The 15,828-nt window shown below is 41.0% G+C and overlaps 1 protein-coding gene across 1 annotated transcript in view; it reads right to left on the bottom strand.

Moving 5' to 3' along the window:
- Positions 1-4,187: 4,187 nt before the first annotated feature.
- The window catches only part of CD55 (CD55 molecule (Cromer blood group)), a 46,694-nt gene continuing 35,053 nt past the window's right edge, over positions 4,188-15,828 (bottom strand). Inside the window, exon 9 of the mRNA XM_045456742.1 lies at positions 4,188-5,131. Coding sequence (XP_045312698.1) covers positions 5,067-5,131 — 65 coding nt within the window. The 3' untranslated portion in view covers positions 4,188-5,066. The remainder of the gene's footprint in view (positions 5,132-15,828) is intronic.

Here is a 15,828-nt window from a genome sequence, read left to right as displayed (position 1 = left end):
CCTGTGTCAGCTGCTTGACTGTATGCTCGCCTGATTGGAATGTATTTCTCCCAATCTCTCCTACAAAGAGTCTCAGAACTGCGTTATGTAAAAGTCATCCTATGGTTTGGAACCCATTCCCTTAAAGTATGGGCTTTTGATTGGTTGTTTTAATAATATTAGCCCTGGCTGTAATGCTTAAATTCATATATCTGCTTTGCCAAAGATATAAATGCGTGTGAGCCTTATTTTTATGGAAGAGCTTTGAAATTTTCTTTTTTCCCATTATTCAAAAGATAAAGTAAAATCCACAGTCTTGCTGGATTCTTTATTCAAACAGAGAGTTAGGAATCCTTGTCTCTTTTGAATTAATAACTGTTTGGGGATTGAATGATTCAGCTAAGGCGGAGTGCATGCTAACAGAGGTAAGATTAATCTCCATCTGGAATGCAGAGGGAAGACTGTCTTCTGCCATCTGTCCCAGCCACTGGTTATTACTGAGGCTGGATCCACAGGATTCAGACCTTTTTGTCTTGTTTTGTTTTTAATGACATGAGGCTGTCTGCAAGGCTTTCAACTTAAAGATGATTAAACTCCTTTTTTAAGAGTCTCTTATGCTTTGGCTCTCTCCCACTCTAACCTCTTAAAAACTGAGAACAAACTGAGGGTTGATGGGGGGTGGGAGGGAGGGGTGGTAGGTGATGGGTATTGAAGAGGGCATCTTTTGGGATGAGCACTCGGTGCTGTATGGAAACCAATTTGACAATAAATTTCATATATTAAAAAAAAAAGGAAAAAAAAAATAAATAAATAAATAAATAAATAAAAATAAAAGGTAAAAAAAAAAAAGATGATTAAACTCCTTAATTCCCCATTTCTGGTTTGATACTTCACCTAGTGAACTGGTTAGAACCCTAGTTTGGTTAAGGGCAGGAAACAGGTTGCTTTCTTTGGGGGAGTTGAGTGAGGGTCCAACAGAGGGAGGTTTATTTCTGTGATGTGGGTAACCCAGCAGTGGAGCAGTGGAGCTCTGGACCTCTGTGGACATACAGGGTGGATAAATACCATCCCCTGGTGGATAAATACCATCCCCTGGTGGATAAATTCATTGCATGATGGTCTCGTTCCCTGAAGCTCACTCAGGGCAGTGACAGGCACCTCTGGGTTGAACAGAAGCTCTCCCTGCCCTGGTTCATAGTTCGCTATTTTCTTTTCTTTTCCTTTTCTTTTTCTTTACCTTTTTCTTTTTCTTTTCTTTTCTTTTCTGGACAAAAAGGATGACCAAAACCTCCATTTTGCCCAAGCATTTGATGAAATTCTGCTACTGAAGATGATCCGTTGTTTCTTCCCTGAATGAAAGCCCATGAATTAAAAGACAGGGAATGGGAAATCCGGGTGAAATTCATAAGTCCTAAACAGGATCTCCAGCCTTCTAGAAGCACTTTGCTTTCAGAATCCACATATTTCTTGAGAAGTGAAATGGACATGTTGAAGACAACCCTGATATATTCTGAATATAACCCAGGTCCCATGGAGGGAACGTTGATCAAGAAAAGTTTATGTACCTAATGCTTTAATAGAAAGACAGTAATGTTTTTCAAATGCAATTGTATGTTAGTACAAAAAGAACACTAAATGATATATAAGTGGGAGTAGAGTCTCTAAGGATTCAAAAAAACATGAGAAATCAAGATAATATTCCTAATGTTTTAAATGTGCTATTTCTGAAAGAAAAGCAAAAATAATAAAACAAGCACAAACCTGTCTAGTTTGAAGAAAATGGAGGTAACTGCCTTCTAGTCACTGTGTGCAAAGACAATAATTATTTATATATGATAAAGAAATCATTATTCAGGGGATGACACCTTACAATGTTTTTTCTATTTGAAAATGTTGCCTTCCAAATAAAAATATTGACTTGTTCAAATGTTCTAACATCAGTGGCTAATGATAATAGTATGCTTTGATGAGAGGAGAAATAAAATAAACATTAACTGTGTAGAAAAATCTAATTTTTTCTTTGTTTTGGTTTTTTTGGTTTTTGTTTTTTTTAATAAAAAAATATTTATTAGCCATTTGAGTATTCTTTTTGAAAGACCTGTTCAAAATATTATCCGTGTTTGTATTTGTTTTTTAGTTGTTATTTCTTTTTTTAATAGCTACTATTTATTGAGTGCTATGTTCTTTTTTTTTTAATTTTATTTTTAATTTTTTTAAAAATTTACATCCGGGGCGCCTGGGTGGCTCAGTCGGTTGAGCATCCGACTTCAGCTCAGGTCACGATCTCATGGACCGTGAGTTCGAGCCCCGCGTCGGGCTCTGGGCTGATGGCTCAGAGCCTGGAGCCTGCTTCCAGTTCTGTGTCTCCCTCTCTCTCTGCCCCTCCCCCGTTCATGCTCTGTCTCTCTCTGTCTCAAAAATAATTTTTAAAAAAATTTTTAAAAATTTACATCCAAATTAGTTAGCATATAGTGCAACAGTGATTTCAGGAGGAGATTCTTTAGTGCCCCTTACCCATTTAGCCCATCTCCCCTCCCACAACCCCTCCAGTAACCCTCAGTTTGTTCTCCATATTTATGAGTCTCTTCTGTTTTGTCCCCCTCCCTGTTTTTATATTGTTTTTGTTTCCCTTCCCTTATGTTCATCTGTTTTGTCTCTTAAAGTCCTCATATGAGTGGAGTCATATGATGTTTGTCTTTCTCTGACCACTTTCACTTAGCATAATACCCTCCAGTTCCATCCACATAGTTGCAAATGGCAAGATTTCATTTTTTTTTGATTGCCGAGTAATACTCCATTGTATATATATACCACATCTTCTCTATCCATTCATCCATGGATGGATATTTGGGCACTTTCCTTACTTTGGCTATTGTTGATAGTGCTGCTATAAACACGGGGGTGCGTGAGTCCCTTTGAAACAGCACTCCTGTATCCCTTGGATAAATGCCTAGTAGTGCAATTGTTGGGTCGTAGGGTAGTTCTATTTTTAGTTTTTTGAAGAACCTCCATACTGTTTTCCAGAGTGGCTGCACCAGCTTGCGTTCCCAGAAAAATCTAACTTAAAAACCATAAGAGACTCTTAAATACAGAGAACCAACTGAGGATCGATGGGGGGTGGGGGAGAGGGCAAAATGGTGATGGGCACTGAGGAGGGCACTTGTTGGCATGAGCACTGGGTGTTGTATGTAAGCTGGGTGTTGTATGTAAGCGATGAACCACGGAATCTACCCCCAAAACCAAGAGCACACTTCACACACCGTATGCTAGCCAATTTGACAATAAATTATATTTTTAAAAAATTAAAATGTTTTTCTGTCCTGCTATAAATACTTGCTATATTTTAGGAGTTTTGAGGGAGGAAAAGGAAAATCTATGGTTTAAAGGCTTTGGTGTTTCTACTGAAAATAATATATTAATCAGCAATACTCTAATAATTAATAGTCATGAAGGAGAAAAACAAACATGGAAGGCATTAGGCCTAAATTGGCTTTTATAGTAAAAAGACAACATTTAAAAATATAATGTACATATAAATAATGCTAAGAATGCACTTTATTTTTACTTATATTTAATTTAATAAACACATAGCATATTGTGCCAGGCAGGCAGTACTCTAAGCACCCTACAAATATTGACGGGTTTCATCGTTATAAATACCCTATAAGGTTCCGCTATAAGACTTATAGATGAGGAAACAGGAAGGTTAAAAAAAAACTTGCACAGAATCACACTGATGAAGATCTCAATATACTTTTTCAGTTTAAAAATTAATATAGGGGCACCTGGGTGGCTCAGTTGGTTGGGTGTCCGACTTCGGCTCAGTTCATGATCTCGCGGTCCATGAGTTCGAGCCCCGTGTCGGGCTCTGTGCTGACGGCTCAGAGCCTGGAGCCTGCTTAGGATCCAGTGTCTCCCTCTCTCCCTGCCCCTCCCCCGCTCTCCCTCTGCCTCTCTCTCAAAAAGAAATAAACATTAAAAAATTAAAAATAATTCATATATAAAATGTCCCTTTAAAATACAACTAAAGTAAATTTATCTAGTGTTGTAGAAACAAACACAAAATAGAGAGCGAATAGTATATTTAGCTATTCTTGTAGCTGGAGCTGCCATAACAAAATACCGTAGACTCACACAGCAGAAATTAATTTTCTCACTGTTCTGGAAGCTGGAAGCCTAAAATCAAAGCGCTGGCATGGTTGGGCTCTCTTCCTGGCTTGCAGTTGGCCACTCTCACTGTGTCTTCATTTGGTGGCGGTCAGTGAGGGAGACAGAGCGAGAAAGTGCTTGCGTTCTGCTGTCTCTCCTTATAAGGGCCATCAGTCCCATCATGAGGGCCCTCTCCTGTGACATCTTTAACCCTAATTACCTCCCAAAGGCCCAATCTCCAAACAGCATCACACTGGAGAGTTGGGGATTGAGCATATGACATTTGGAGGGGACGCAATCCAGTCCATAGCAGCTATTTTGCAAGCGGTAATTTGACACGCCCACAGTGACGTGACCACTGGGCCTCTACCGGGTTCTGTAGCTCCTCCTGAATCAGTAAAGGCCCGATTATTGTGGGTAAAGTTTGTATGTAACTATACAGCTCATGTATTTCTTTTTATAATACTGCATTGAAGAAATTGGGCTTGTACAATTTTTGGATTAGATCTACCAGAGATTATCTACATCCTTCTAGTTTAAGGCTCTGGACTACCAACCGTCACCAGCCCTGGGGCTGGCGAATATGCTTGTGGGCCCCTGGGACAGCTCTCACCCCTTTGTTTCAACTGTGGGCCACCTCTGGCACCTTTGGAATATGGCACCTGAGGATGGTTAGAGTGGTAGTAGATGACCTTTGTCTTCCGTGCCACTGTCTGTGGCACCCAGGACCATTACCCACACCCTCTGTTGGCCCGTGCGAAGGCAGATCTCCAGGGATGACCACTTCTGTCTCCCCCTCAGAATTTTCCAGACTGTTGCTCCACAAGATCAATGACCCTTTCTTTCAATGTCCTCTCTTACCTTCAACTCACGTGGAGATGCCATGCTGTCTTTGGCCAGTGCCAGGGCATGCTGGGAAGAGATGGGAGAACTTTGCATTAGTGGGCTGCTTTTTCACTCCATCCACAGGCGTCTTGTTGGTCCTCCCCACAGGTGGCAAGGTCTGGAAGGCAGAGATGCGGTCCACGTTGAAAGAGACCCCATTCCACAAATGCAGTGATTATGAGTTGCACCATAGGCTAAGACATACCGCACACCATCAACTCCAAAAAGTAAATGCAGGACAACTGGAAAATGAAGTCTTGTTTGCATTTTCACTGCCTGGGAAATGGATAATTCTTGCATTTGTGGTTATCATCCATGAAGCACAGGAACAACCGTTGAACATCCTTGGAAGCCAGTGTTCACGGGTAGCCCGATGAATGATCAACGTAACAAATAACGATATGATTAAAAATGAGGAAATAGTATTAGGGAACCACAGGAATCAGATGACCAATATCAATATAAATGGGTTCTAAAGAACTAGGCATTGTGAATAGTAACAATGGAGCCATCGTTTTCCTACCACTAGGAGATATAAAATTACCCAGAAATAGCACACTGGGCACATTTAGCAATAAAAAAAAAAATGTGGGAGATCTAAGATCCAAACCAATAGAGACGGTACCTAGGCACTATGAATAACTTCCATGTGCATTGATTAGACAACAAACACATAAATGCATACTTTTTCTCTACCTAGTATTCTAGATTTCCATCAATAAATGACTCTACCTTACACGGGGACCATGGATTTTGTAATGCAGTTTTAAGCCAGATTGTTGTTATAAACAGGGATTCTCAAAAAAAAAAAAAAAATTGCTTGGGGTCTTGCACACCCTCGGTGCAGCCCTGTTTATAGGAAGGCAAATGCTGCATCTGCCCATGGCCCTGAAGCTTGGTGGGGTAGAGAAGGGGGATCACCAGCGTCATGATCCATAGAGGCTCCTTTCATGGGTCAGCCTCATTTGGGCTCCATTTCCCAGTCCCTATCTCCGTGCTTGCCAGTTCCAGTGTGGGAATCTTTCTAGTTTTCTGCAGGAAAAAATGGCTCCATGTCTTTATGCTGCCTCTGTGCACAGCTGAGGCTACAACACCCCCCCCCCCCCGCCCCCGCCGCACTGCATCAGTCCTATTAGGCTCCCATAGGCTTTCTACCTTCCAAACAACTTAAAAACTGAAGCAGGCAGGTGTTGGCACCTCATCCAAGTTACACAGCAGATTATACAGCAGATATGCGCCCAGCAATCTCTAAACCGTGGGTGGAAATAATAGCGCTCTCTAGAGACGTATGTTCCTCAAAGTCAGAGTTGACCCTGTCCTGCTATTCTCCTGCGCTGCCGGGCTCAGAACAGCTGCCTCGGATAGTGCCTCGGCGAGGAAACTGGGCTTCATCTGACCTCACTAAAGAATGTTGAAGCATATGACGAAACAGATGAATGAGTTCTACCGTTAGGGGCAAAAGTAGGAGACTTTGATCAAGTATGAAGATCAGAACATCAGAGCAAGCCCGATAAAGAATTAGGAAAGACTGGAGTGTCCGAATACGTGCCATGTAACCAGTGACACAAAATAAATCCCTGCGGGCTGTTTGCTACAACTAGGACGGTGTAGCCACAGTAGTTTTAGTTTTGTGTAAAATGGAGTCGAAAATCCTCTGCAGCTCTGTGGGCATTTGTTGGCTACCTGCATGTGTTCCTACCTGTATTATATTTGCTTTACTCAAAAATAAAACCAGCTCATTCTCTGTTTATTAACTAGCATGTTCCTGTGGTCTTGATTTCTCTCCCAGTACTTTCAACTGTCTTAATATATGGGCATGAATAGAAAACATTAGTCATCCTATGATAAACTGAAGGTATCTGGGAGCCTCTATTTAGGGCGTGATGAAAAAATTCATTACATTAAAATACCACATTGTTATGGTAGGAATAATAAAAATACAAGAATTAGGAAAGACCTTGTATATTGAGTATATGTGAAGTTACCAAATTGAATATTTTCAAATTTTTAAATTAGAAACGTCAGCTTTCTCACTCTTGTAGCTTTTGTCTAAATTAAAAAAAAATTTAGGGTGTATTTATTTTGAGAGAGAGAGAGAGAGAGACAGAGACAGAGCTCAAGCAGGGGAGGGGTTAGAAAGAGAAGGAGACACAGAATCCGAAGCAGGCTCCAGGCTCTGAGCTGTCAGCACAGAGCCCAACACAGGGCTCGAACCCACGAACCATCAGATTATGATCCGAACCAAAGTCGAATGCTTAAGGCACAGAGCCACTCAATGGTGGCTATACAAGGCTATACAAGGGTATACAAGGGCTATACAAGGGTGGCTATACACGTTATACAAGGGTATCCCTGTATAACTTTTATATAGAATTTTGTTCTTGAAATGTACCACATAATTCTTGATCATGATTCTTTAATGACCCTTTGAAAATCTTGATGGTCACTATCAATGAGAAAATTTTCTTGTACAATTTGAAATGCTTTTAACTATTAAAAATTTTATTTTTCTCATTTTTCTTATTTTATTTTTCTTGAAGTTTATTTATTTTGAGAGAAAGAAAGAGGGCACATGAGTGGGGGAGAGGCAGAGAGAGAGAGGGAGAGAGAGAATCCCAAGCAGGCTCCATGCTTTCAGCGCAGAGCCCAATGTGGGGCTCGATCTCACAAATTGTGAGATCGTGAGCTGAGCTGAAATCAAGAGTTGGATGCTCAATCAACTGAGTCACCCAGGTTTCCCAACTATGAACAGTTTAAAACACTTTAAATTACAGCTGACCTTGAACAAGGCAGGGGTAAGGGGCTGACTCCCTACACAGTAGAAAATCTGCATGTAACTTTTGACTGCCCCAAAACATAACTACTAACAAGCTACTGGTGACCAGAAGCCTTACCAATAACATAGCCAATTAACACATATTTTGAATACTATATGTATTGTATATTGTATTTTTATAATAAGTAAGCTAGAGAAAAGAAAATTTAAGAAAAGCCTAAGGAAGAGAAAATACATTTGCAGTAGTGTCCTGTAAAAAATCACATATAGGTGGACTTTTGCACTTCAAGCCCATATTGTTCAAGGGTCTACCATATATATTTTTCTTTGACTTAATACTTTAAATTTACTTATATTGTATTATTCTCACGTGTCCGTTTTTTTCTTTCAACGTTTCCGTTTTCATAGGAATGTATGACAAGAACATACATTGTGCTTAGGAATTCTATTTTTCAATAGTGGTGGCCTAAAATTGGGGCTAATTACCTTCTGAGGAGAAACTAATGTACCTGGATTTAAAGCATTAGAAATTATCTTACACCCATTGATAAGTCAACAAAATAGAGTGGGGATTACCAGAGAAAACTCTGGGAGAAAACCTGAACCCAGAAAAGAAAGGGAGAATATTGGCAACAACATTACATCTGCCCTAGGGTTGTTTACGGATAGCAGGAAACTTATGTTTATCTTTTTAATTTCATGGGGCAAGAGGAACAGAAGTCATTTTCCAAGGCCCATCCAAGGTGGAAAGTTTTACCAGATGTGGTCCCAGCTTTGCCCTGGTCTTGCAAAGGACTCTACCCTCAGGCTTAGAATGAACCAAAAGGCAACTTGCTGTTTCTGAACCCAACCCTAGAGGATTGCAGGGAAAGTTGCCATAGTGTTGAATGAAGCAGAAAAAATTAAAAATGAATAGAAATATACACACTTAACCCTGAGAATTTGTGACCATTGCTCAGTCATTGCGAGGATTCACAGCCCAAGTTCTCGAGACCTGAGTGGGTCAGGAAACCCCACGCCCTAAACGTGGTTTAAGGTAGTGCCCAAATGATAGTGTAAAAAATAAATTTGGTAGATGGAAAACCAAGTATCTCTGGAGAGAGTACCTTCACCCTATGCCTTAGAGAATCCCAGCAAGTAATTTTGCAAAGACTAATGAGTAGCACAATCAAAGGCAACTGGGCACATAAGGAAATAAGCCCCCATGAATAAGACCTGCAGAAACAAGGGAAAGAATGACACGGTGAATAGGAGTCAGAGAAATAGATCAGGCTTAAGAATTCAATTTAAAGAGTCACCTGGGTGGCTCAGTCAGTTGGGCCTCTGACTCTTGATATTGGCTCAGGTCATGATCTCACGGTCGTGAAGTCAGGCTGCACATTGGGCTCCACACTGAGGGTGGAACCTGCTTGAGATTGCCTCTGTCTCTCTCTCTTCCTCTCTCTCTCAAAAGAAATAAATAAACATAAAGAAAAAGAATTCAATTTAGTAAATTATTTGGCAGAGGCATCTGTCCCACAGTATGCACAGGAAGCAAATAGATCCAAAGCCTTCTGAGTTTTTGAGGGAATTGTGTAGTTAAGAAAATTAAGATCTTGGACTTAGGGACTAGAGGAAGATGGCGGTGTAGGAGGACGCTGGGCTCACCGCGTCCCGCATATCACTTAGATTCCACCTACACCTGCCTAAATAACCCAGAAAACCGCCAGAAGACTAGCAGAATGGAGTCTCCAGAGCCAAGCGCAGACGAGAGGCCCACGGAAGAGGGTAGGAAGGGCGGAGAGGCGGTGCGCGCTGCATGGACTGGCGGGAGGGAGCCGGGGCAGAGGGGCGACCCGCCGGCCAAGCAGAGCCCCCGAGTCTGGCTGGCAAAAGCGGAGGGGCCGGACGGAGTGTGTTCCAACAGCAAGAGGGACTTGACATCTGGAAGGTTATAAGTTAACAGCTCTGCTTGGAGAACGGGAGGGCTGGAGGACAACGGGAGGGAGAGTTGCTGAGCCCCGGAGGACAGAGCACAGCTTGGCAGGGAACATCGCCAGTGCCATCTCCCTCGCCCATCCCCCAGCCAAAATCCCAAAGGGAACCAGGTCCTGCCAGGGAACTTGCTGGTACTGTGCAAACACCCAACGCTGGGCTCCTGTGGATCCACACCTCCGGCGGCAGGTCTGACTCCCTCCTGCTGCCACAGGGCCCCTCCCGAAGCCGATCACCGAAGGAGAAGCGAGCTGAGTCTGCCCCTCCTGCCCCCGTGCACCTTGCCTACCCACCCCAGCTAATACGCCATATCCCCAGCACCACAAGGCTGGCAGTGTGCAAGTAGCCCAGACATGCCAGGCCACCCCACAGTGAATCCCGCCCCTAGGAGAGGGGAAGAGAAGGCACACACCAGTCTGACTGTGGCCCCAGCGGTGGGCTGGGGGCAGACATCAGGTCTGACTGCGACCCCGCCCACCATCGCGAGTTATTCAAGACAGCACAGGGGAAGTGCCCTGGAGATCCACACCACTCTAGGAACTATCCAAAATGACCAAATGGAAGAATTCCCCTCAAAAGAATCTCCAGGAAATAACAACAGCTAACGAACTGATCAAAAAGGATTTAAACAATATAACAGAAAGTGAATTTAGAATAATAGTCATAAAATTAATCGCTGGGCTTGAAAACAGTATAGAGGACAGCAGAGAATCTATTGCTACAGAGATCAAGGGACTAAGGAATAGTCATGAGGAGCTAAAACATGCGATAAACGAGCTGCAAAATAATATGGAAACGACCACAGCTCGGATTGAAGAGGCAGAGGAGAGAATAGGTGAACTAGAAGATAAAATTATGGAAAAAGAAGAAGCTGAGAAAAAGGGAGATAAAAAAATCCAGGAGTATGAGGGGAATATTAGAGAACTAAGTGATGCACTAAAGAGAAATAATCTACGCATAATTGGTATTCCAGAGGAGGAAGAGAGAGGGAAAGGTGCTGAAGTTGTACTTGAAGAAATCATAGCTGAGAACTTCCCTGATCTGGGGAAGGAAAAAGGCACTGAAATCCAAGAGGCATAGAGAGCTCCCTTCAGACGTAACTTGAATCGATCTTCTGCACGACAATGGGATACTACGTGGCAATGAGAAAGAATGAAATAATGGCCTTTTGTAGCAACGTGGATGGAACTGGAGAGTGTGATGCTAAGTGAAATAAGCCATACAGAGAAAGACAGATACCATATGGTTTCACTCTTATGTGGATCCTAAGAAACTTAACAGAAACCCATGGGGGAGGGGAAGGAAAAAAAAAAAAGAAGTTAGAGTGGAAGAGAGCCAAAGCATAAGAGACTGTTAAAAACTGAGAACAAACTGAGGGTTGATGGGGGGTGGGAGGGAGGGGAGGGTGGGTGATGGGTATTGAGGAGGGCACCTTTTGGGATGAGCACTGGGTGTTGTATGGAAACCAATTTGACAATAAATTTCATATATTGAATAAATAAATAAATAAATAAATAAAATGCTGTCATTATCATATACTAAAAAAAAATAAATAAACCATTTGGAGTTTATTTAAAAAAAAAAAAAGATCTTGAACTTAGAAAAACTTTGGCTGTTCAAGCCTTTGGGTGCCCCAGATTTCATGGGCAGTAAGTGGGTTGCAAAAGCTGTATGTGTCAAAGAGAACAGAGCCCCCGATCTCCATTCACGGTCATTCTGAAGTGACCAGGGAGATAAATGAATAAAAAGCAACCTCCCTGGGGCAGATCCACAATACTAGTGACCAATGGTGTGGGCTGTAATGAGACTTACAATATAGGAATCAGAGGGAAAGCAGAGCATACGGAATTCCTAAATCCTTACTGATATTCTGTAGATAGACATGTTTGGGCCGGCAGGGCTCCAAGTGCTGTGGAAGATAATTTAACAATGAATCTCGTTCCAGTGCCAATTAAGATATTTATAAATTGGTCAGATAGAGAGTATAGAACACTGCTGTGAGGAAGGGTTCCACAAATCTTTTTGAAGTATCTGTTCTTAATTGTTCCCACTTGGGGTGAATCAGGCTTCTTTGTCTCCATGCCATTTTCTGCCAAATATTATATGACTATTTTACATGGTAGACCCAATTAGACTCCTAGCTTCCATGGACTGGGAGAAATATAGGTTTTAGTTTTCTGATTTTTTTTAAAAAACAACTGTGAAAACAGGGTTAAGACAGGAAATTTACATTTCTACACAAATTTTAGGATAAGTTTCTTTTTTCTTTTCTTTTTTTTAGAGAGAGAGGGTGTTCAAGCAGGGGAGGGGCATAGGGAGAGGGACAGAGAGACTCTTAAGCAAGCTCCTTGCCCAGCAGAGTCCAACATGAGGCTCAATCTCAGACTGTGAGATCATGACCTGAGTTGAAATCAAGAGTGGGACTCTTAACCGACTGAGTGCCACCCAGGCACTTCTAGGATCAGTTTCTTAAAATCCCTGCTGGGACTATAGATTGATGTGTGGAGAATTGATATCTTAACATTATTGACTTTTTGAAGACATGAAACTTAGTTTTGCAATTCATTAATTTCTAATTCATAACATTTATTTAGGTCTGTAATTTCTCTCAGTAAAGTTTTATAATTTTTGTAGAGTTCTTGACATGGTTTAAAGAATATATCTCTAAATATTTCACGTTTTTGGACGCTATTGGAAACAGTTGTTTTTAAATTTCATTTTCTAATTGTGTATTGTTAATATATCAAAGTAAAATTGTTGTTTGTGTATTAACATTGTGTCCTGTGATCTTACTAAATTCCCTTATTAGCTCTGGTAGATTCTTTTCTAGGTACATAATCATGCCATCTGCCAATAAAGACAACTTTACTTCTACCTTTCCAATTCATTGACTTTCATTTCTTTTTCTTCCCTATTGAACTGGCTAAAACCTCCAGATGACTGTTGAATAGAAGGGGTGGATATCCATGACTTGTCCTTAGGTAGAAAACATTGAGCCTGTCACTGTTGAGTATGATGAAATTTGTAGGTTTATGGAAGATGCCCTTAATTAGATTAAGAAATTTCCCTTCTCTTCTTAGTTTGCTGAGATTAAAAAAAAAAATCACATTTGTTTATTTTTGATAGAGACAGAGCACAAGTGGAGGAGGGACAGAGAGAGAAGGGGACACAGAATCCGAAGCAGGCTCCAGGCTCCAAGGTGTCAGCACAGAGCCCAACGCGGGACTCGAACTCACAAACCCTGAGATCATGACCTGAGCCGAAGTCAGACGCTTAACAGACTGAGCCACCCAGGCGCCCCAGTTTGCTGAGATTTTAACATGAATTTCTGTTGGACTTTATCAAATGCTCATTCTGCATCTACTGAAATGATAATGTGGTTTTCTTTCTTATTTTATGAGTATGTGAATTACATTGATTTTTGGATGTTAAACCAACCTTTTACTCCTTGGAAAAAACTTATTTGATCGTGATGTACCATAAATCTTGTATATACTGTGGGATTTGCTTTGCTAAAATTTTAAGGATGTTTGTGTCTATGTTTATGAGGGATATTGGTTTATAGTCCTCTTTTCTTGGGATGTCTTTAGCCTCATAAAGTAAGTTTGCAAGTATCTTTACCTTCTGAACGAGTTTGTGTAGGATTGGTATAATTTCTTCCTTAAATGTTTGACTTTACCAGTGAAGAAGCCATCTGAGCATGAAATATTCTCTTTGAAAAGATTTTTAATTAAAAGTTCCATTTTTTATTTAAAATTTTTTTAATGTTTACTCATTTTTGAGAGAGAGAGAGAACGTGAGTGGGGAGGGGGCAGAGAGAGAGGGAACCGCAGAATCCAAAGCAGGCTCCAGGCTCCGAGCTGTCAGCACAGAGCCCGACGCAGGGCTCAAACCCACGAACCATGAGATCATGACCTGAGCTGAAGTCGATGCTTAACCGGCTGAGCCACCCAGGCGCCCCTAAAAATTCCATTTCTTCAATTAATAGAGGTCTATTCAAGTGTTCTATTCTTATTGGGTCAGACTTTGTAATTAATATCTTCAAGTTAATTTGCTCACTTCATCTAATTTGTTAAATTATTGGTATAAAGTTAAGTTTATTGGTATAAAGTTGATATTCTCTTATTGTTCTTTTATACATTCTTTTTAAAATGTTTCTTTTTAAAATATATTTTAGAGAGACAGAGCGAGCGGAGAAGGGGCAGAGAGAGAGAGGGTGACAGAGGATCTGAAGCAGACTCTGTGCTTACAGCAGAGAGCCCCATGTGGGGGCTTGAACTCACAAACCATGAAATCATGACATGAGCAGAAGCCAGACGTCTAACTGACTGAGCCACTGAGGGGGCTCTTCTTGCTTATTTTAATGACCAGGCTTTGTAGTGAGTGATGTATTCTATTGCATTGTTAATACTGGTGATTTTTGTCTTTTCTCTGTATTCTTTACCAGCCAAATGGAAGTTCATCAATTGTTTTTTAAAGACCTAACTTCTGGTTTCATTGGTTTTCTCTTATTTTTCTGTTTTCCATTTCAATGATTTTTACATTTATCTTCATTTTTTTCTTTCTTCTATTTGATTTTCATCACCTTATCGCTTTGGAAAAGCACAGGCAGGCCATTTTGTAAAAATGTCCCTCAAATTACTTTTTTTCTGGTGCTCCCTCATAATTCGATCCAGATTATGCAATGTTTGGCAGAAATAACCCAGAAATGATGCTGCATTTTTCTCATTATGTCCTATCAGGAGGAACCTCATGTCCATTACTGGGAATGTTAATTTTGACCAATTGGCTGAATTAGTGTCTGTCAGGTTTCTCTACTACAAAGTTACTCGTGAGGAAGTTATTGTAATGTGTCTTGTGAGGAAAATTTGGAGACTATATACTTCTCTTATTTCTCATCAGGCTTTCCCTCACTCACTAATTGCAGAACCCATTGAGGATTCTTGCCTGAAAGTATTGTTACCAAGACGGCTGCCAAATGCTGATTTTCTAGTTAAATCGTTCCTTGTACATGTATTCATTGGAATTCTGCTGTAAAAAAAAAAAAAAAAGGAATTTTCTTTCCCATTTATTTATTTATACCAGCATGCACTCAAGTTTCCACTTTTTTCCTATGTATTATAATCCATTGCCATTATTTTTTTTTCTAATTGTCCCAGATTTGGTCAAAGGGAGCTTGTTCAAGCTGGCTTCTGAGTCCTTTTGACAGGTTGCCATCATTTTTTGAGCATTTATTTTCTGAACCCATTAATTTCGGATACTACAAGATGTTTCAGGGTCATCTTCTACTTTCCCTGCCCCAGCACTAGTATTGGCCTTTTTCTCCAAGGAACTGGGATTTATTTTATTGGACGATGATATTTAGAAGTCTAGTTCTGGAGTCTCATTGCACCTAGGATTTCTGAGCAGACAGATCTAATGTATACTTAATGTATGACACGTAGAAGACCCTCAGTAAACATGAGTGAGGGATGGGAAAGTAGACAGATTATGATAACAAGGAGTGGAAGAGGAATGTACATTGCACTTGAACTTGCACACAAATCTCTGGTAGGGCAAAAGCATCTCTTGTTGACCTCCCTCACTCCACATATTACCAGGCCTGGATGTGAACTTGGTGCCCTATGTTTTTCATTATTGATACTTGTAGGCCAATCTCCCTCCTCCCTCACCACAAAGCCCCTTCCTTCGAATCTCATGCCATCAGAATACATCACCTGCTACCTTCTTTTCTGCCGTCATCTTTAGATGTCTGGGCCACTCCAAGCTCAATGGTTGCAGTCTCGATTCACGAGCACTCACACCAACTGGCCCACTAATTTTACTAAATTTCTCCAGTCTTTTCCTTCTCTTCCTCTCCTCAAATGTATAACACCTCCTCACGTACTTCATACTCGCGATGACCTTGCTTTCTATGTCGATAAAAAAGTAGAAGGAAATTTGCAGAAGTTGCCACCATGGCATCCCACACGCTTCTGCAGATGAACCTTTATATGCTACTTTCCTTCCTATTAACTATGGATGATCTGCTCTATTCTACTTCTATCTAAGGCCAGGCTCTCCAT

The sequence above is a fragment of the Leopardus geoffroyi genome, chromosome C3, assembly GCF_018350155.1.
Source record: "Leopardus geoffroyi isolate Oge1 chromosome C3, O.geoffroyi_Oge1_pat1.0, whole genome shotgun sequence".
Taxonomy (NCBI): domain Eukaryota; kingdom Metazoa; phylum Chordata; class Mammalia; order Carnivora; family Felidae; genus Leopardus; species Leopardus geoffroyi.
This window is presented reverse-complemented; position numbering and strand designations above follow the sequence as displayed.